Source organism: Nerophis lumbriciformis, linkage group LG11, assembly GCF_033978685.3.
Source record: "Nerophis lumbriciformis linkage group LG11, RoL_Nlum_v2.1, whole genome shotgun sequence".
NCBI lineage: Eukaryota > Metazoa > Chordata > Actinopteri > Syngnathiformes > Syngnathidae > Nerophis > Nerophis lumbriciformis.
The window spans coordinates 32,108,219-32,130,827 of NC_084558.2; the positions used below are offsets into that span (position 1 = coordinate 32,108,219).

Sequence of the window (22,609 nt, forward strand, 5' to 3'; positions counted from 1 at the left end):
GTCAATGAAAAAATCATGACTAACTGTCAAATAAAAATGACTTGTCCTGCTATTAACAAGTAAAACTGGTTAGTCTACAGCTATAATAAAAACCCATGACGCAAGCAACAATAATGCTCTCTCGTCATTATCAGTTCACTACGCATTCATCTGTTAAGAACATATTTTCCAAAAAATAAACCTGTGTTTTAGCAAACTGCTACAAGGTATACGGGTAGGAATCTGGCTGGGAATGACGCCATACCGGCCCCTGAGTTCAGTTCAACTTGCGACATTTTTGTTGCAAATTCCTAAAAAAAAAAAAAAAGATTGCTCCTTTTGTATAGAGAAACTTATACTAGTGTAAACACACTGGGCAATTTTGCACACACTAAATATATTATTTTTTTCTGAAATGTGTAACTCTGACACAAGAAATAGACCAAAAACACACGTCAAAAACAGGACATGTCCGTTTTCAAAATTAGAGTAATAGTGAAGGACTCCAGAGCTAAAAAAAACCAACAAGCTCGTTCAAGAGGAAGAGAGTACCTCCAGTCTGTGGATCAGAGTGTCAGCGTTCCGCAGCAAGATCTGAGCGAGCTGGAGCCTCATCCGAGCCTCACTCTGCACTGACTGGCCCAAGTGACTCTGCACGTTCTGTACCCACAAATGACCTTCAGTTTTACAGTACCAGTGATTCAGTACAGTATTTGAAAAACATTTGTAGTGAAAATTTTAAGCCTTTACCCCTGCTTGAGTGCTGACCCTGGTGGTCCTTCCTGGCTCACTGACTCCAGCCATCATTTGCTGCACAGACATCTGAAAAACAAAATTCAGGAGTCATAGGGTGGCTATGAAAAACACCCCAGCTACAATAAAAGACTGCTAGTGATGGAAAAGAGGAAAATGTACTAATCACTATAGAATCAGAATTGTAGTTTTACTGCAACACCAGAAATGTCTGCTGCTTACTTAGTCCAATATGAACAATAAACGACAAACGTATTCAAAAGGTAAGTAGTTTGTAATTTTATTTTGTTTTGATATACAATTTATCTCTATACTTGTATGCCAGTTAAACATAGTTAAACGTTACCTAAACATTGCCGGTATAATTAATAAAAGTTTGATGTTGAAATGCAGTTTTGTCTTGTTAATGCCAAGCGCACCTGTATCTGCTGCGGTTCCGTGACATTGAAAGGCAGGTTAAACGTCCCGAGCATTACGTAGTTGTTACGGTCATGGGGTTCGCCCTGGGAGGAAGTGGAAACATGGCTGCTGCTGGTCTCTGCCACGCCATTGGATACGCCCGCACCCCCTAAGCCAGAGATGGGACTTTCGGGTGGCGCTCGTTCCACCAGATGAATAACCTTTCCATCCACATCTGAGAGAGAAAATAGTACATTTGTAAATGCAGCTAATATTTATAGAGATTATTCTGTACCATATCTGATGTGTGTCAACAATTTCAATAAAACAATGCCTGGTGCTTAGAGCCTTAAATCAGAGCATTGAAAAGTTAAGGTTGTTTTCTAATACAGGCAGTTCTCATTTAACAATGTTTCTTGTGTCACAATGTTTCATGGCTATGGTTGCTAAGTCGCATGTTACTCCACTGAGTAAGGATGTCACTTTAGGATGGGATAGGATAGACTTTATTTTATCCCACAATTGGGAAATTATGTGCAGATTAAAAAAGTACACAAGTGTTTAAACCAAAAGGTAAAACTTAAAGTTAAAGTACCAATGATTGTCACACACACACTAGGTGTGGTGAAATTTGTCCTCTGCATTTGACCCATCTCCTTGATCACTCCCTGGGAGGTGAGGGGAGCAGTGAGCAGCAGCGGTGCCACGCCCGGGAATCATTTTTGGTGATTTAACCCCCAATTCCAACCCTTGATGCTGAGTGTCAAGCAGGGAGGTAATGGGTCCCATTTTTATAGTCTTTGGTATGACTCGGCTGGGGTTTGAACTCACAACCTACCGATCTCAGGGCGGACACTCTAACCACTAGGCCACTGAGTGGATATAAAAAGGCACAGAGCTTCTGTAACCAGCTGGCACTTCAGCTGCGCCATTTTTAAATACAGCAAGAGAAGTAAAACACAATAAAAAGAAAAAAAATTATTCAAATAATACAATTTGCGCACATACGATTGCACCATGCATAGATAAATAATTAAACAAAAACACCATCTTAATACCCATATACATTGTGGTGGCCTCTGCAGTGTTCTCTGCTGGGAGACAGGAACAGACCCAAAAAAGTGACCAAAAGAGCTGACTCCACGCTAAACTGCTCACACGCCACCGGCCAATAAACGCTTTAATGAGGCGAGATTACCCGTACAGTGCTGTAGCTCCTATTCTCCTACGTGCCGTGGTAAACTTCCCCTGAGCTCACTGTAAACAAACATGGCGTCCATCATGTGGACTTCTTCAGTGTTTTCATGCATTTTGCAGGCTGAAAATGTTTTCATTTGTCCGTATGACAAATGACAGTATTTTATCTACACTAATTGATTTGAAATTTTAATTACGATTGTTTTTATGATGATTATATTTTATGATTTTTTTCATTTTTGCTTTCTTGTCATTTTTCTGTAAAACCACTTTGAAATTGCCTTGTGTACAAATAAACTTGCCTTGCGTGCTATTTTCCCACAATGTTTTGCAAACATTACGAGAGGATGGAAACATTGTGTATCAAACCTTAGCAGCCACCTGAAATAACAGCATCACTATGACAGTGTTTTGAAGACGCCTCCTGCTACAGTGGGTGAATGTGTGTGTGTGTGAATGGGTGAATGTGATGTATAATGTAAAGCGCTTTGGGTATCATTCCAGGTATAGTAAAAGCGCTATATGAATACAGACCATTATAGAAGCTGTCCCAAAGCCAGCCGGAGAAGAAAAAAATTGTTTCTATCGCCGCTGCATTTGAAAAGTGCATAAAGTTTCCCAGGGATGATTTCATCATGGAAGTGATGGCGCTGGACCACCTGTTCTTTACCATCGTTAAAAATACTGGCTTTTGTCAGGACAAATATACAGGTACAATTGTCAAATCCATCTTTCTTTAAATCTTTCTTGCCTCCAAGTGTGCACAAAATAAACAAAAACAAATGTATGTTTGGGTCTGTTCCTGTTTCTGGCCGTGCTGACGATGGCGTGGGGCAGCAGTCACCGTGGTATATGTTGGTGTTGAGATAGTGTTCTTGTTTGGCTTTGTTTTGTTGTTTGTCTATGCATGGTGCCATCGTATGTACGCAATATGTATCATTTATCGCTCATTTTTTGTTTTTCCGCTGTGTTTTCATTTGGTGGCTGTATTGGGAATTGCGCCGCTGAAGTGGTAGCTGGTTGCATCAACTCTGTGCTTTTTTTAATGTCTTTTATGTCCCTTCCCCTTATTTTTGTAGACTTTATGAATCTTCACTACAACCACAACATTCCTCCATTGTGGAAGTATATCCTATTGCAGGGGTCACCAACGCGGTGCCCCGCGGGCACCAGGTCGCCCACTGGCCTGTTCTAAAAATAGCTCAAATAGCAGCACTTACCAGTGAGCTGCCTCTATTTTTTAAATTGTATTTATTTACTAGCAAGCTGGTCTCGCTTTGCTCGACATTTTTAATTAAGAGAGACAAAACTCAAATAGAATTTGAAAATCCAAGACTTGGTCTTCACTTGTTTAAATAATTGCATTTATTTTTTTACTTTGCTTCTTACAACTTTCAGAAAGACAATTTTAGAGAAAAAATACAACCTTAAAAATGATTTTAGGATTTTTAAACACATATACCTTTTTACCTTTTAAATTACTTCCTCTTCTTTCCTGACAATTTAAATCTATGTTCAAGTAAATTTATTTTTTTTATTGTAAAGAATAATAAATACATTTTAATCTAATTCTTCATTTTAGCTTCTGTTTTTTCGACGAAGAATATTTGTGAAATATTTCTTCAAACTTATAATGATTAAAATTCAAAAACGTTATTCTGGCAAATCTAGAAAATCTGTAGAATCAAATGTAAATCTTATTTCAAAGTCTTTTGAATTTCTTTTAAAATTTTTGTTCTGGAAAAACTAGAAGAAATAATGATTTGTCTTTGTTAGAAATATAGCTTGGTCCAATTTGTTATATATTCTAACAAAGTGCAGATTGATGTTAACCTATTTAAAACATGTCATCAAAATTCTAAAAATAATCTTAATCAGGAAAAATTACTAAAATTATTTTTTTAATTTTTTCAAAAATATTCCAATTAGCTAGTTTTTCTCTTCTTTTTTTCGGTTGAATTTGAATTTTAAAGAGTCGAAATTGAAGATAAACTGTTTAAAAATTTAATTTTCATTTTTTTCGTGTTTTCTCCTCTTTTATAAAAATGTTAGTGGCTAGCTAGTTAAAATGGGATATTGTGATTTCACAAGACTGTCTTAGAAGTGATCATTTGAAAATGTTCAATTTGAAAAATGTGTACTTAAGAGAAAATATAAAAATAAAGTGTTGCATATTGATATTTATTCGTTTCTGTGTAGATTTATTGTGAGAAATCATTAAGATGATCAGTGTTTCCACAAAGATAAATAATATTAATTATTAATAATAACATAGAGTTATGTTATTATTATGAGCAAATTGGCTATTTATGGCAATTTATTTAAGTGTGTATCAAACTGGTAGCCCTTCGCATTAATCAGTACCCAAGAAGTAGCTCTTGGTTTCAAAAAGGTTGGTGACCCCTGTTCTATTGTATCTTATCTAATAAATAAGTTATAGGTATGGACTTGAAAGAAAACTATTGTGCATCCCTTAAAAATTGTCAGATAGTGGAGAAATGCCAACTTAAATTGGCCGCATGCCTGATCTAAGACGTTGGAGTGGCGCATCATAAAGGATAGAGATGGTATCTTTGAACATATGAAAATATCTGCTCCTCATACTTAAATAAGTATGGTAACAAACTAAGCAGTGTAGTGGTCTCATTATTGAGTCTTCCTTCTCCCAATAGGCCTGTCTCTTGCAATGTACCTTCCAGTGTGCAAGACAACCACATGGATAAAAGTAAGACGTTTTTTTTATTGCTATTTCATTTATTTGTGTTAAATCTTTGTATAAGATAATTTATCATGTGATGCATGTGTTCTGTGTATAGCGTGCCGGACGCATGTGTTCATTTAGACATCATTTAGTAATTTAAGTGAAGTTTTGAGTACTGTACAATGGTAATGGTATTGGTTTATTTAGAACATGCATACAGTTACAATAGATAGTACTTTATTAATTCCTTCAGGAGAGTTCCCTCATATGGTACATCACATATTTCAGTTTGTCATTACTATGTTCCAATGCCATCGTATCGGACCTCGTATATGACCGAGGACCTCCTGTATTCCACTTTTACTGTACTGATGAAGTAGTACCTACGTTTGTTTTCGTACGCCCTATTTTTTACATGGTTTGGTTTTCAACAAAAATGTAATATACTTAGTTATCGAACGGCCACACATTGCACGGAACAAACAATGTTTACCTGCATGTCATTCCACGGACTTTAGTGACCAAACTAAAAAATCCTGTGTTTGGTGACTCAAGTCTTGTCGTGTTAATAATACGCTGCCTGAGTCACGTGTCTTTACTACAAAACAAGCTTATGTTGCCCCTCTATGACATTATCACTGTTTGACTCTGTATGTCTTTGCAAACTAACACAAGTTACTCCGAGGTACCATTGTATAGCACAGAGAAATACGATTAAAAAGACAATATTTCAACAAGTTTAAAATTATTTCAAATCATTTCCCACCAGAATTTAAAAGCTGACAGTTTATAAGGCAGATGTACAAATGGAAACAGTGTGAAAATAACTGAATGGACTTGTTTTAACATTTTGACCTTTTAATGAAAAAGTGATTCGCTGTGGAGGAATGATTGTGCACAAATAAAGGATGAAAAATGACGTCAGTGTGTGGTGCATAAACATGGGGTTGACCTACTTACTGTACATTGTCAGCGTTCTGTCATCTTGGAGCACTTTACCCTGGTAGATGAGCCTCTGCTTGTCGACTGGGATCTCCACTGATGGAGCTATGTGTTCTTTGAACTGCTTCACTGTCAACTAAAGAGACAACAATGGGAACAACAAGGTCAAGTAAAACTGGCATTAAACGAGATAAGGAAGGGTGAGGGCACTCAAAATAGTTTAGCTTATTAGTTATCTAACAGGTACAAAGCGTAAGCATGTAATATAAAAAAAACTAGCACTTTAGACGAGATTCAGCAACCCTGGGCACGTGGGCTAAGACAGTAAAATTCAGTCAACATCCACACAGTACATTCAACCATACACTTATCTTTCTATAGCCATACCCACTACAAATACACATCTATCTATAGTAGGGCTGAAACTATATATCGATTAGAAAAAAGCTTTGATTAATATTTTGTTGCTGTGTTAGTGCTTCTTTTCACCTGGCTCCTCTGTACTCAGCCACGCATTCGTCTGTGTGTGTGTATTTGTTTATGTGATTGTTGTTGTGGGATGTGGGTCATCGGACGTTGTTTTTATGAATGCGCTGTATGAAAAGCGCTTTATAAATAAAGTTTGATTATCCATCGCCTAATGAGTATTATTAATTTAAAAAATCTAATCTGGACCGCATGGAAGGAACTTTAAATATGCGGACATCTTTTCCACACTACCACTGCAATAGAACGCACATGAGAGCAGTGGTGTGTGGCTGCCATGATTTGTGTGGCGGCAAACAGCGGATAATTAAAAAATATATAATTATTGATGCACACGTTTAAAGTGCACACGTGCTTTTCGTGGATACAAATATCCCGCCTTGGATACAACTGACCAGCCCACCGTGAAACTTCAGCAGATTACCTACCAAGGAAATTTGTACTTCAGTGGCAATGGGTCTGCATTATCCAGAATTTCAAAAACGAATTGCACATCTGAGAACATGATGAAATCTTTAAAGCTTAATATATTATATCTCCTTAAGATCTGACAATAAGGACGCCTAAGAGTTTTTTTTGTTGAATCCTATCGCCAGAGTGCAGCTGGGATAGGCTCCAGCCCCCTCATGAATGGATGGATGGTTTGTTATAAATAAATAAGAGACAATATTTTAATTCAAATAAATATATATGCAGCATCATAATAGGCATATGTATCATGTGTTTAAAAACTGACAGATTATATCTCACAATATTACACATTTACTAGTTATTTTTTAATCCAAGTGTTGGATCCAATACAACACCAAGGTATTTGGAATCTTCAACTATGTCAAAATGTTGGTCTTAACAAAAAAATGTGGAACAGGCTTCATTCCTAGTTTTGGTTTCAACAAGTAAAATTTAGGACTTTAAGACCCTAATGAATATATTTTAAGACCATTTCACATCCATACGGACAAAAAATACAAAGACAAAGCAAAATCAGAGTATTGTAAGTATATGAATTACTTTACTACTTTTTCACATCGGAAAACAAATTGGTTAAACTAACTAAATACACCAGAAGCTTCTCTATTGTAAAATTAATTGAAAAAAATATTAGCAAACATAGCCATTTTTTAGGTTTGCCATAGAACTGTTTTTTTGCAAAAAAATGCAGTGTGTTTCAAATTTCATACATACCGGTAAGTGTTTTCATGTAACAACAACAACCAGAACGTCAGCAATGGTAGAGGAGAGCAGAACAATATATTGTCTGTGAAAGGGACTGTTAGCCTATTTGCTAAAGCTAAACAGTTAACTTTTGCAGTGTTTTGCAGCTGTCAGAATTGAGCAAACAGATGAACAGATATACGGTACTACTACTGTAACTGGACTAAGTTGCAAAAAACAGAATTTGGAGGAGAATATTGTGGATACAATTCAAATTCCCTCAGCTCATTGGTATGTATGAATACATTTTTACTTGTTTTTGTCACTTTATTTTTTTTAAACATATTACTATAAACAAGGATCATTTTTATTTAAGCATGACAAGGTGACATTCCCAAATCTTCCTTGCTTCCCTTACCCAACTATAAACTGAGTGTAAACACTAAACAGACAACCTTTATAGCTTTTAATGTAAGTTGCTGTATAAACTTGGAGAAAATATTAGGCATAAGAAGTTTACCTGAAATTATTAGAATAAATATTATAAATGATATACAAGAATTATGTTTGTTTTAGTTTTACTGCTGTGAGTACACTACTACACAGATAAATTAGCATGTGCTTACTGTATGTAATAGTATGATTTCACCAGTAAACATATCATATTGATCTTCAGGAATTGGCGGCACTTTACTCACATAACACTCCTTTTGGGGGGGGGGGCTGATCCTTATATAGTTGTGCAAGTGTTTGTGGCAGTTCAGCATCTTTTGACAGAGACATATACTGTACCTACTCAGTGGCCTAGTGGTTAGAGTGTCCGCCCTGAGATCGGTAGGTTGTGAGTTCAAACCCCGGCCGAGTCATACCAAAGACTATAAAAATGGGACCCATTACCTACCTGCTTGACACTCAGCATCAAGGGTTGGAATTGGGGGTTAAATCACCAAAAATGATTCCCGGGCGCGGCACCGCTGCTGTCCACTGCTCCCCTCACCTCCCAGGGGGTGAACAAGGGGATGGGTCAAATGCAGAGGACTCATTTCACCACACCTAGTGTGTGTGACAATCATTGGTACTTTAACATATGCCAATTTTTTTTACTTTTGCATTATCATTCCATTCACTTTCACTGCCATGTTTACAAACACTTTCCTACTCGATGGCTCCACATTCGGGTCCTAACCCAAATTGTGACGACTGTGAAAACACTTTGTGTTCCCATCAACCAAGCATTAAATTGATCGTTCTGGGGTCACACATTTTTGAACTTGCACTTACCCATCTTATGCGAGTGATTCAGCTTTGTTGTGGGGCTTTCAATCAGTTTTCTCCGCTGTTATGCTAAGCTGTATCAACGCACCGCTGCACGCGCACAGCACTTTAGCTGATGGTGCGTGATAAATTCTGACTGAGCAGCACAGGTGGCCTATTGTAGTTACATTATAGAACCATCAAAAATCTAGACATTTAAAAGCAAGACTGACGTTTGTGCACGTTTTAAATAAAAGTATTGTAAATAGATTTTTACAACCTTTTCAAAACTTATTTCAATACCTTTTATGAGATTTTAGGAACATTTTAGACATTTTTAAGGCCTTAAATTCAAATGATTGAATGTAAGACTTTTTAAGACCCTGCAGGTTCATGTTAAAAGTTAAAGTACCAATGATTGTCACACACACTAAGGTGGTGAAATATGTCCTCTGCATTTGACCCATCCCCTTGTTCACCCCCTGGGAGGTGAGGGGAGCAGTGGGCAGCAGCGGTGGCCGCGCCCGGGAATCATTTTTGGTGATTTAACCCCCAATTCCAACCCTTGATGCTGAGTGCCAAGCAGGAAGGTAATGGGTCCCATTTAAATGCAGTCTGCAATAGCGTTTATTACCTTAGTTTATTTGTTTGTTAGGACGATAATTGGTGTAGAGAAGAGAACAATCAAGGCCCTGAAACTGAGCCCTGTGGCCCACCCATGAGTTAGATTATAATTGCGGATCTTGTGGTGAATGGTTTCGCACGCAAAAAGAACATTATTGAAGGCAGGAGCAATACCTCTCCCCTGACTTTATAGCTCCTGCTCTGCGAGTCCAGAGTCTTCACTGTGACGTCAGTCAGACCGCTTGAATCCGCCATATCTCTGAGTGGGGGAGAAAAATGACATTATTGTGTTACCACGCGTCCTGTATCATTTAAGCACAAGTGAGTAAACATTTTCCACACAGCCTATTTTTTTAGTTAAAAAAGCCACCGACCACTCGCTATTAAATATAAAATGTTACCTTAAAGGCACACAATATTACACTGTTGTGATAAAGCTACCATAGCCTTGTTATTGTTATTAGCATGACGAGCTAACATTTGCGTATCCCAGTGCAAACATAGCGAATATAATCCGACTGTCCAATCCGGTTTGGGCTATGAATAACACCTTGAAGAACAATACGCTAGACAACATTTATAGGAAAAAATTACACCTTGATAACGCAGCTTGGTCAAATTAGTGAGTCGCTGGTGCCCTAAAATAAAACACCGTGACGTCAATGGACCCGAAATGACGTCATCAAAGGCGTCCGTTTCATGCCTGAGCGTCTTTCCGTTAACGTGTCCAAAGTTTTCCAAATGTATTTTCATAAACAGCCTAATCAGTCTTGATTTTTGCAAATATTTATTCGAGTGATTATTTTCGTTGAATTATTTACATGACCATTTGCATGCGACCAATACATAACCGATCTATCGATGTCTGTTTTTTTGTTTTTTTATCTCGTATTGTTCTGTCCTGTAATATAGTTTTAGAGACAGTCAAAGATGAATTACTGTTTTGTAACAGACAATAAAGGTTCATCTATCTAAGTATCTATTTATCTATCAATCAGATGTTTAGTGAAGTAGCAATATTTGTAATATGACTAATGTGGTGCGATGACGTTCCTGTATTGCTTCCGACTCAATGGGTTGCCATGACCCGCGCGCGCGCGCCTGTGTGTGTATGTGTGCGTGCGTGTGCGTGTAGGGGCGTGCGCGCGCACCCGCGGACAAGTTCAGACAGAAGTGAAGGTGTGGTGGCAGTCGTGAGAAGGAATAACGTGTCTGTTCCTATCTCATGTGACACCGTGAGAAAAAAAACTAACAACTTTGCGGAACTTTTTTCCTCGCGTCTGCCGTCACTACGAGGTTGTCCCCGTTTAACATCTGCTGGCATCTTTAATGAGGAGGACAGTAGGTGTAATGTGACAGAGCTCTTTGCTGACAGTATTTAACGAGCTTTTGAAGGCGACTCAAAAGTCACTTTGCCGGACTCTGAGCCTACAATCCACGCACTTGCCGATCCTGAGATCAACAGGAACTTTTAAAAGGTCTGCAACGGGAAGAGCATAAAACTCCAGGACGAAAAGGTGACCCATTCAACACATTTTTCATTGTTTTTAAAACAATGTATTTTAGTCTGAAACGTATGTTGCCATGTTGATTTATGCGCGGTGTTATAGTAATTGAAAGGACTGCAGATGGAAATGAGCTATTTAGCTATAATCTGGTACAGAACATATCTGTCTTTGATCTTAATGTTTCTGTGCATTGTCCCTTCAAATAAAGACTAAACTGGAACTGAATCAAGCCTTTTACCAGATAGCTCCTGTCGTAACATAATTTTCTTTGTCATTTTAGGAGACATATCGCTAGACAAAAATGTCTGTATAAATAATAAGGGTGCTCAAAAAATCGATTAACATTCAATTTCCAATTCCAAATTGATTCATAAGTTTCGAGAAATGCTAAAAAACAATTCTAAAATGTATTTTTTTATTTTCAAATGTTCTCTTTCAATGTTTTGGATCAAAAACCTGGAACAACTATTAATGATACTGTTGCTTTAAGTCAGGAGTCCCCAAACTTTTTGACTCGGGGGTCGCATTGGGTTAAAAAAATTTGGCCGGAGTATATATGTATATATATATATATATATATATATATATATATATATATATATATATATATATATATATATATATATATATCTTTATAATCCGTTTTGTCATTTAACATCAATTAACATTGATGTTCATCAACATTTAACATTGTCATGTTATCGATGAGAAAATTCATTTTTAGACAATATGATTTGCCTGAGCGGCTAGGAGACACCAAGGGTAACAAGCGGTAGAAAATGGATTAGAAAGGAAAGATGAAAAAAAAAAAAGAAATATAAAATAAATAAACACTTTTTTTCTTAACTTTTCCTGTGGGGCGGATTTTGGATGCTGGGGGGCGCGGGCCGTAGTTTGGGGACCCCTGCTTTAAGTAATTGTTTCCTTTTTTTGGTATTTTATTTGCATGTTTTCTCAATTGTTTTGAACATTTCTGTCCTACTGCGGGGGTCAGCAAACCGCGGTGCTAAAGAGCCAGAGATGTGTGAAAATGGAAAAAGATGAAGAAGAACAAATATATTTTTTGTTTTGATATATTTTCTGTAGGAGAACAAACATGACACAGACCTTCCTAATTGTTAGTAATCCCACTGTTTATATTAAACATGCCTCACTGATGAGAGTATTTGGCAAGCACCGTTTTGTCCAACTAATTTCAGCGATCGTTGAACTCATCATAGTTTGTTTACATGTACAACTTTCTCCGATGAAAGACAGACAGACGTGTTTAATGCCACTCCTTTGTCTCATTTTGTCCACCAAACGTTTTATACTGTGTGTGAATGCACAAAGGTGAACTTTGTTGATGTTATTGACTTGTTGGAGTGCTAATAAGGCATATTTGGTCAATCCATGACTGCAAGCTAATCGATGCTAACATGCTATATAGGCTAGCTGTATGTACATATTGCATCATTGTGTCTCGTTTGTAGGTATATTTGAGCTCATTTAATTTACTTTACTTATGTCCTCTCCGTATTTAATTTATATTTGCATGTCTCATGACACATTATCTGCATGTAATATTGGCTGTATTTCTCATAGTTGTTTGTGTGCCATGTTGTTCCAGACCACAGCAAACATCACCTCGCTTGCAAAGATTGTAATAAATCCATTAGAAGAAGACAGCCTGCCGTTTCCTTAAACTTGGACACACACATCTATATCTTTGGCCATTCTGAGCCAGTAATTTCCAGAAGTTATCTCACCTTCTGAGAAGCCTTCATTTTACTAATGGTTACCAATGTTGCAAACATGTATAGAATAAAAATGTAAATAGAACATTTCTGTCAACGAAGATTTGCGTCAGCCTTTGATAGTAGGCTAATATAGACACTTGGTACTAAAGTACCAATGATTGTCACACACACACTAGGTGTGGCGAAATTATTCTCTGCATTTGACCCATCACCCTTGATCACCCCCTGGGAGGTGAGGGGAGCAGCGGTCAGCAGCGGTGGCCGCGCCCGGGAATCATTTTTGGTGATTTAACCCCCAATTCCAACCCTTGATGCTGAGTGTCAAGCCGGGAGGTAATGGGTCCCATTTTTTTAGTCTTTGGTATGACTCGGCCGGGGTTTGAACTCACAACTACTCAGGCAAATCATATTGTTGATGTAGATGCGCATATTTGCAGTTCAGATTTACTTTACAAAAGAGAAGTGTGGGATACTTCTCTTGTTGCCTTATTTGTATTTGACTTTATTAAATGGATTTATATTGTTTGGCGCAGCCGGACTGGAGCAGGAGGGGATAGAAAGAGAAAAAAAGGAAGACGGAGGAGGAAATTGCGGGGACAAGAGGGCGATAAGACAGAGTACAACAACAACAACAAACACAACAATAACAACAACAACAGAACAGCATCAGCAAATACAATATGAACAAAAATGATACGAAAAGTGATAGCAAAGAAGCAGATAGTGGAGTAAATATTAATAACACAGAAATTACAATGAATAATGAATTATTGCACTACAAATGGAGCAATGAAAATACCAATAGAAATAGCTCAATTGATAATGAATAATAACAATAATTACCTCTATTATCAACAATGCAATTGTTTCAAATGCAACAATAAATATATGCAATGTCATTTGAAATACAAAAGAAAGCAGAGAAATGGAGGGGAAGAAAGAGAAGCGAACTATACTGACCTTGTAGATTGTTATAGTAACAATAGGTTAAGCTTTGTCAGTGTGCCGTGTTTTACCCAGTTTCCCGTAGGGGAGCATAATCAAACATGTTTGATTCCAGCACCCCTTGCAACCCCATCAGGGACAAGTGGTAGAAAATGGATGGATGGATGAAACGTGATTATATGCATGAATGTATGTATGCATATGTGCTTGTATATGTACAGTATGTGTATATGTATGTTTGTACTGTGAATGTGTGTGTGTATGTATGTACTGTATTTGTGTATGTGCAAACCCCGTTTCCATATGAGTTGGGAAATTGTGTTGGATGTAAATATAAACGGAATACAATGATTTGCAAATCATTATTATATATTCATATATTCAGTTGAATATGCTACAAAGACAACATATTTGATGTTCAAACTGATAAACATTTTTTTTTTGTGCAAATAATCATTAACTTTAGAATTTGATGCCAGCAACACGTGACAAAGAAGTTGGGAAAGGTGGCAATAAATACTGATAAAGTTGAGGAATGCTCATCAAACACTTATTTGGAACATCCCACAGGTGTGCAGGCTAATTGGGAACAGGTGGGTGCCATGATTGGGTATAAAAGTAGATTCCATGAAATGCTCAGTCATTCACAAACAAGGATGGGGCGAGGGTCACCACTTTGTCAACAAATGCGTGAGCAAATTGTTGAACAGTTTAAGAAAAACCTTTCTCAACCAGCTATTGCAAGGAATTTAGGGATTTCACCATCTACGGTCCGTAATATCATCAAAGGGTTCAGAGAATCTGGAGAAATCACTGCACGTAAGCAGCTAAGCCCGTGACCTTCGATCCGTCAGCTGTACTGCATCAACAAGTGACATGAGTGTGTAAAGGATATCACCACATGGGCTCAGGAACACTTCAGAAACCCACTGTCAGTAACTGCAGTTGGTCGCTACATCTGTAAGTGCAAGTTAAAACTCTCCTATGCAAGGTGAAAACCGTTTATCAACAACACTCAGAAATGCCGTCGGCTTCGCTGGGCCTGAGCTCATCTAAGATGGACTGATACAAAGTGGAAAAGTGTTCTGTGGTCTGACGAGTCCACATTTCAAATTGTTTTTGGAAACTGTGGACGTCGTGTCCTCCGGACCAAAGAGGAAAAGAACCATCCGGATTGTTATAGGCGCAAAGTTGAAAAGCCAGCATCTGTGATGGTATGGAGGTGTATTAGTGCCCAAGACATGGGTAACTTACACATCTGTGAAGGCGCCATTAATGCTGAAAGGTACATACAGGTTTTGGAGCAACATATGTTGCCATCCAAGCAACGTTACCATGGACGCCCCTGTTTATTTCAGTAAGACAATGCCAAGCCACGTGTTACATCAACGTAGCTTCATAGTAAAAGAGTGCGGGTACTAGACTGGCCTGCCTGTAGGCCAGACCTGTCTCCCATTGAAAATGTGTGGCGCATTATGAAGCCTAAAATACCACAACAGAGACCCCCGGACTGTTGAACAACTTAAGCTGGAATGAATCAAGCAAGAATGGGAAAGAATTCCACCTGAGAAGCTTAAAAAATGTGTCTCCTCAGCAGTGTTGGGTTAGTTACTGAAAACCAGTAACTAGTTACAGTTACTAGTTACTTTATTTCAAAAGTAACTCAGTTACTAACTCAGTTACTTACACCAAAAAGTAATGCGTTACTGTGAAAAGTAACTATTTAGTTACTTATTTATTTCTTCTTTTTTTTTAAAGCTCCCATTAATGCCCTTTTTGCCTTCATTTCAGTACTGTTATTGCACTGGAGAATAATACAATCTGTTGATCAACTTGACATGCATTTTTATTTTCCTTTTAACATAATTAATGAAAAACAGTGCAACATAAAAAGGCATTCCTCCTTTCTTTAAACTTGGACCAATGACCATTAATAACAAACAAGTTTAAGTGCAACATAAGAAGAAACATCATCTTCCTTGAAACATAGGTAGTGAAATAAAGCCTGACATCTGGAGTGATGCTGCTGTCTTCCACACTTGGAGCCATGGATTGTAGAATACTTGTTTTCAGTGGCAGGATCATTGACACAGATGGTGAAGTTTCAGTGCTCAGTAGAGATGGAACACTTTTGAGGGGTTTAAGCACCTGGAGGACCTCATCTGCCACTCTCACATCATCATCAGACAGGGTGACATTTGTCTTCAGGGTGTTGTGGGTCAATGCAGAGTATATAGCTGCCTGCTGCTCCAACATATCATAAGTGGAGTTCCACCTCGTTGGGACATCATGTATGAGCAGGCAGCTTTAGCATTTCTTGCTTTGTCTTAAGCACATGAGCAGCTGTTGTGCTTGGGTGGAAGTAAGAAACCTTCCTGATCCTCCCAAAGAGGCGCTCCATCCTATTGACTGAGATTCCCTTCTGTGATGCCAAATTCACTACATGTGCAAAGCACCTATCTGTGGTCCCAGTCCTGCCTCATTCTCTGTAATTATTTGATTTTTGGCATTATCACGTGTGACTGGGATATCTTTATCTTCCATTCCTCCACTGCTTGTGTCAGCACCTGCGCAAGGTGACTCTCGTAGAGGGGGCGTGTCTTCTCATCTCCCAGTCTGCTGTGATGAAGTGAGCGCTTATATGGTATATGATGGGTGCTGGTAGCGCCTTGCATGGCAGCTCCCTCCATCAGTGTGTGAATGTGTGTGTGAATGGGTAAATGTGGAAGTAGTGTCAAAGCGCTTTGAGTACCTTGAAGGTAGAAAAGCGCTATATAAGTACAACCCATAAGTACAACCCATATAGTTCCGCTGGACGTCCACCCGTCTGTCATGAGCGCAACAGATGATGCTCGGGATAGTTCATCCACAACTTTTTTCTTCTCCTGCTCATAAGGATCTGGCACAATCTTATTGCTGAAGTGGGTGCGCGACGGGATGTCGTAACGTGGTTCAAGCACGTTCAGCATGTGTTTAAAACCCTCGTTTTGCACAACCGAGTCTGCACTTATAAACACACCGATTCAATGGCGGGGGCGTTCAAGCTCCTCCGTTACTCCGCTCGCCATGACCACGCTGTGTGTGGACTGAACGTGCCAACAACTTTTTTTTGTTTGTTTCATATATCAAACCGCGGATCACCCCCCCCCCCCCCCCCCCCACACACACACACACATAGACCGCGCCTCTTTTCTTCTCTCCGGCTTGTGACAGAGGAAGCCGCAGCGCTTCTGTTTCTAGCCGATACTACATCAAAAGTAACGTAAAATAACGCAGTAACGGTAACTAAATTACTGAATAAAAAAAAAATAACGCGTTAGATTACTAGTTACCGCCGAAACTAACGGCGTTACAGTAACGCGTTACTTTGTTACGCGTTAGTCCCAACACTGCTCCTCAGTTCCCAAACGTTTACTGAGTGTTGTTAAAAGGAAAGGCCATGTAACACAGTGGTGAACATGCCCCTTTCCAACTACTTTGGCACGTGTTGCAGCCATGAAATTCTAAGTTAATTATTATTTGCAAAAAAAAAAAAAGTTTATGAGTTTGAACATCAAATATCTTGTATTTGTAGTGCATTCAATTGAATAAGGGTTGAAAATGATTTGCAAATCATTGTATTCCGTTTATATTTACATCTAACACAATTTCCCAACTCAAATGGAAACAGGGTTTGTATTTGGGAGCGTAGGTACCTATGAATATGGGTAAGTACCAATGTGTGCGGGTACTTATGTATTAATGAATGAATATACGTAGGTGTGTATTAATATGTATGAATAAGTATGTGTATGTGAGTATGTATGTACAATATATTTGTCTCCCGGTGTGTGCGGGAGCCAAAGTACGGCCCCACCCACCCATAGAGCCCAACCCAAAACGGATGCCCAGGTAATAAATGGCTTTATAACTGCTGCATCACAGAACCACTTGTTTCACGAAAAAAAGTAGCACCAGAAGAATGTTGGAATTATTCACCCAAATTATTTCTTGCATTCACAGAATTGAGCTAATAATTCCGGCTGTGGCTCCACAAACACAAATTCTTACTGTGACTCACTGTCCGACTTCCCTAAATCAGCTTCATCCAACATGCCGTTGCCTCGCAGTAAATCCACCCCCTTTTTCTTGTTGCTTTGCAGCGCTTCCTTCCTTTCACAACTTTGTCCAGTCATCTGGTACGTGGCCACCATGCTGCGTAAATTCAGCTCCGAGGGATCCCTCCTGGATATTGACTCAAGTTCCTGGAGAAAGTTGGCTCCAGAGATGTCAGACTATAACTGCCGGGAATCTGGCACATGTGATGTGAAAGATGAGCTTGAGGGGATGAGCGCAGAGACGCCTCCTATGATCCAGAAGCCCAATTCTTGCACACCTGTGAAGAAGAAACTGATAAAGGAGCAGAGTGTCAGTGTGGAAAACCTGCTTGAACTGGGGCAACAGAAAATGAGCCTGCTTGATGTGTGTTCAATTGATGAAGGGTCCAGGACATACAGTGACAGCCAGTTGGCCTCTGCGGCCAAGAGAAATTCAAAGAGTCTGGACAGAGACAACCTGCTTCCTTCGTCCTACTCCAAACAGTACTCCAAATCCTCGCATCGGCATCAGCATCTAGCCAAACTGTCAGCTGCAAAAGTGTACCTCAAGAGCCTGTTTGGTCAGGTATGTCACAAGTCAAGATTTGCATCTGTATTTTATATTGATTTTTCAACGCACTGTTGATAGATTTATATTCATATTGTACATTAAGGATCGATTTAGATTTTTATAGTGACTCAAATTAACTAAATTGTTGCTTCAGTTCCGCTTGTGTTTCACATTACCTTGTTTCAACGGACCGTTAAACTAAGGACTGATGCAGCATATTACTCCAAATCAGGCATTTAAGGACTCGGGAAAATTTTGTGACCAGGGATGTTCCAATCAAAATGTTATGCTGTTGATTCCGATACGATCATCCGTGAGTGAGATTGGCCGATATACAATATCTAAATTTTTTTTTGGTGAGTGCTTTTGACAGTTTAACAACATATTTAACTATATCCGTACTCTCTTTCATTATAAACAGTACTTGTTTGAGCAAAACAAAGTCAACAGAAAACACCAAAAAGATTTTGAAAAAATGAAAATATTGATATGATCATTCAAGTATCAATCATATACTGATACTACCAGGCCCGGCCCTAACCAATCTGGCGCCCTAGGCAAGATTTTAGGTGGCGCCCCCCCACATCGGCAGTGAAGTGTATATACTCACAAGAAACCGAATAGCTTTGTCTTTGACCTTTTTTTTACTTAAAGAAAGCAAATTAACAATCAGAATAGTTAACAAGATAAAAAAAATATGAATAAATAAATGAATGCAAAAAATAAAAAATGAATATATGAAATACAATATTTTTTACATACATATTGCTTAATTAACATTAATGATGTGCACTTTAACAACTAGGCTTACAACTATACCTAATATATAAAGGGGTGGAAAAGTGACTATTACCTGCAGGGCAAACATTAGCTAACCAGAAGGCAATAACACCTGCTTAAAAGATCTAATACAAATGTCCCTGAGGAATGTAAGGTGGGAGTACTGTAATTACCTAACGTTACATTATTATTTTCCATAACAATTTAGCCCCCTCCACAATATTAACCCGATGTTAAAACAGAACTAGCTACTTATTGATTAGCAATTGCCGAATCATGTAACATTAGCTTAATGCTAAAAAGCCAGGTTACTATCACATTCTGTAACAGACAAATAATTTCATGTAGGCTAACGTTACCTACCTGCTACCTCTGTCTTTTTCTCGTTTCTCCTCCTCTTCTTTTCTCTTTTTTCTTCCCTGGGCACCTGACAGTTTTGGCCGTTTTGACATCTTGTGTTGATTTTTTGATGTGGTGACGTCCAAAAAGAGTCATAATACGGGAAGGGGGGGGGGGGGGGGGGGGGGGGCGTAATATTGTAACAAATAATATTTCTATTATATAGGCTTTACTTTGCATTTTAATTAACGTGGGATTATTTTTTGTATTTAGAAATAATAGTACCAACTTTTTTTTTTTTTCTCCAACATTTGTGGCACTGGCGTGGCGCCCCCTGATGGACAGCGCCCTTAGCATTTGCCTATACGGCCTATGCCACGGGCCGGCCCTGGATACTACCATCAGGCAAACCAATGTGGTTTAGGCCACATGATTTATACGGCCTGCCGCATCATTCAATGTAGCCTGCCACATCATGCCATTTAACGAGGCACAACGTGGTCTGCCACATAATCTAAAGTGGCCTGCTCATCATTCAATGTGGTGCGTCATGTCATTTAATGTGATCTTCCACATCTTTTAAGGTGACCCGCCACGTTTTCTATGTGGCCCTCTGAGGGCAGCAATAATAGCAATGTTTCACACCCCTGTTAGACCAGACCTGGGCAATTATTTTGACTCGGGGGGCCACATTGGGAAAAAAATTTGTCTAAGAGTCGGTATATTTATATATATGTATATGTGTGTGTATATATACTGTATATGTATATGTGTGTATATATATATATATATATATATATATATATATATATATATATATATATATATATATATATATGTGTACCCCGCCTTCCGCCCGATTGTAGCTGAGATAGGCTCCAGTGCCCCCCGCGACCCTGAACGGAATAAGCGGTAGAAAATGGATGGATGGATGGATATATATACATGAGTCCGAGTCCATGGTTCTCGCCCGGAAAAGGGTGAAGTGCCATGGGGAGGAAGATCTTGCCCCAAGTGGAGGAGTTCAAGTACCTCGGAGTCTTGTTCACGAGTGAGGGAAGAGTGGATAGTGAGATCAACAGGCGGATCGGTTCGGCGTCTTCAGTAATGCAGACGCTGTATCAATCCGTTGTGGTGAAGAAGGAGCTGAGCCGGAAGGCAAAGCTCTCAATTTACCGGTCGATCTACGTTCCCATCCTCACTTATGGTCATGAGCTTTGGGTTATGACGGAAAGGACAAGATCACGGGTACAAGCGGCCGAAATGAGTTTGCTCTGCCGGGTGGCGGGGCTCTCCCTTAGAGATAGGGTGAGAAGCTCTGTCATCCGGGAGGAGCTCAAAGTAAAGCTGATGCTCCTCCACATCGAGAGGAGCCAGATGAGGTGTTTCGGGCATCTGGTCAGGATGCCACCCGAACGCCTCCCTAGGGAGGTGTTTCGGGCATGTCTGACCGATAGGAGGCCACGGGGAAGACCCAGGACACGTTGGGAAGACTATCTCTCCCGGCTGGCCTTGGAACGCCTCGGGATCCCCCCGGGAAGAGCTGGACGAAATGGCTGGGGAGAGGGAAGTCTGAGCTTCCCTGCTTAGACTGCTGCCCCCGCGACCCGACCTCGGATAAGCGGAAGAAGTTATATATATATATATATATATATATATATATATATATATATATATATATATATATATATATATATAAAATATATATATATATATATATATATATATATATATATATATATGTGTATATATATATTATATATGTATATATAATGTGTGTGTATATGTGTATGTATATATGTGTGTGTGTGTATATATATATATGTGTATATATATATATATATATATATATATATATTGTATATATATATATATATATATATATATATATATATATATATATATATATATATATATATATATATGTGTGTGTGTGTACGTATGTGTATATATACAGGACTGTCTCAGAAAATTAGAATATTGTGATAAAGTTCTTTATTTTCTGTAATGCAATTAAAAAAACACATGACATACATTCTGGATTCATTACACATCAACTGAAATATTGCCAGCCTTTTATTATTTTAATATTGCTGATTATTGCATACAGCTTAAGAAAACTCAAATATCGTATCTCAAAAAATTAGAATATTTCCTCAGACCAAGTAAAAAAAAAAGATTTATAACAGCAAAACAAAATCAAACATTTGAAAATGTCAATTAATGCACTCAGTACTTGGTTGGGAATCCTTTTGCACGGATTACTGCATCAATGTGGCGTGGCATGGAGGCAATCAGCCTGTGGCATTGCTGAGGTGTTATGGATGCCCAGGATGCTTCTATAGCGGCCTTTAGCTCATTTGCATTATTGGGTCTGGTGTCTTTCAGCTTCTTCTTCACAATACCCCACAAATTCTCTATAGGGTTCAGGTCAGGGGAGTTGGCAGGCCAATCGAGGACAGTAATGCCATGGTCAGTACACCAGTTACTGGTGGTTTTGGCACTGTGGGCAGGTGCCAGATCATGCTGGAAAATGAAACCATCATCTCCATAGAGCTTTTCAACAGATGGAAGCATGTAGTGCTCTAAAATCTTTAGAAGCGTATGACTTGGGCTATGGAAAAGAAGCACTGGACAGTTGCAGAGTGGTCCAGAGTCCTGTTTTCAGACGAAAGCAAGTTTTGTATTTCATTTGGAAGTCAAGGTGCTAGAGGCTGGAGGAAGGCTGGAGAGGAGCAAAATCCAAGTTGCTTGAAATCCAGTGTGAAGTTCCCACAGTCAGCAATGGTTTGGGGAGCCATGTCAGCTGCTGGTGTTGGTCTACTGTGTTTCATCAAGTCTAGAGTCAATGCAGCGGTGTACCAAGAGATTAAGAGAGATGCATTAATTGACATTTTCAAATGTTTGATTTTCTTTTGCTGTTATAAATCTTTTTTTTTTTACATGGTCTAAGGAAATATTCAATTTTTTGAGATACGATTTTTGAGTTTTCTTAAGCTGTATGCCATAATCAGCAATATTGAAATAATAAAAGGCTTGCAATATTTCAGTTGTTTAATGAATCCAGAATGTATGACATTTTTGTTTTTTTAATTGCATTACAGAAAATAAAGAACTTTATCACAATATTCTAATTTTCTGAGATATTCCTGTATATGTGT

General features: G+C 38.6%; 2 protein-coding genes across 5 annotated transcripts in view; one reads left to right on the forward strand and one right to left on the reverse strand.

Moving 5' to 3' along the window:
- Positions 1 to 10,181, reverse strand: part of bag6l (BCL2 associated athanogene 6, like) — a 57,170-nt gene extending 46,989 nt beyond the window's left edge. For 3 of the 4 annotated variants that reach the window (XM_061966787.1, XM_061966789.1, XM_061966785.1), the window contains exons 1-6: positions 10,087 to 10,181; positions 9,665 to 9,749; positions 5,990 to 6,107; positions 1,152 to 1,366; positions 730 to 801; positions 532 to 639 (exon numbers count right to left, since the gene is read on the reverse strand). In XM_061966787.1, the coding sequence (XP_061822771.1) occupies positions 532 to 639; positions 730 to 801; positions 1,152 to 1,366; positions 5,990 to 6,107; positions 9,665 to 9,745 (594 nt within the window). In that variant the 5' untranslated portion in view covers positions 9,746 to 9,749; positions 10,087 to 10,181. Of the gene's footprint in view, positions 1 to 531; positions 640 to 729; positions 802 to 1,151; positions 1,367 to 5,989; positions 6,108 to 9,664; positions 9,750 to 9,891; positions 10,051 to 10,086 lie in introns of those variants that run through there. The other variant, XM_061966786.1, reaches the window with a different exon arrangement.
- Positions 10,182 to 17,873: 7,692 nt separating this feature from the next.
- The window catches only part of LOC133610479 (uncharacterized), a 45,822-nt gene continuing 41,086 nt past the window's right edge, over positions 17,874 to 22,609 (forward strand). The window contains exon 1 of the mRNA XM_061966791.2: positions 17,874 to 18,344. Coding sequence (XP_061822775.1) covers positions 17,874 to 18,344 — 471 coding nt within the window. The remainder of the gene's footprint in view (positions 18,345 to 22,609) is intronic.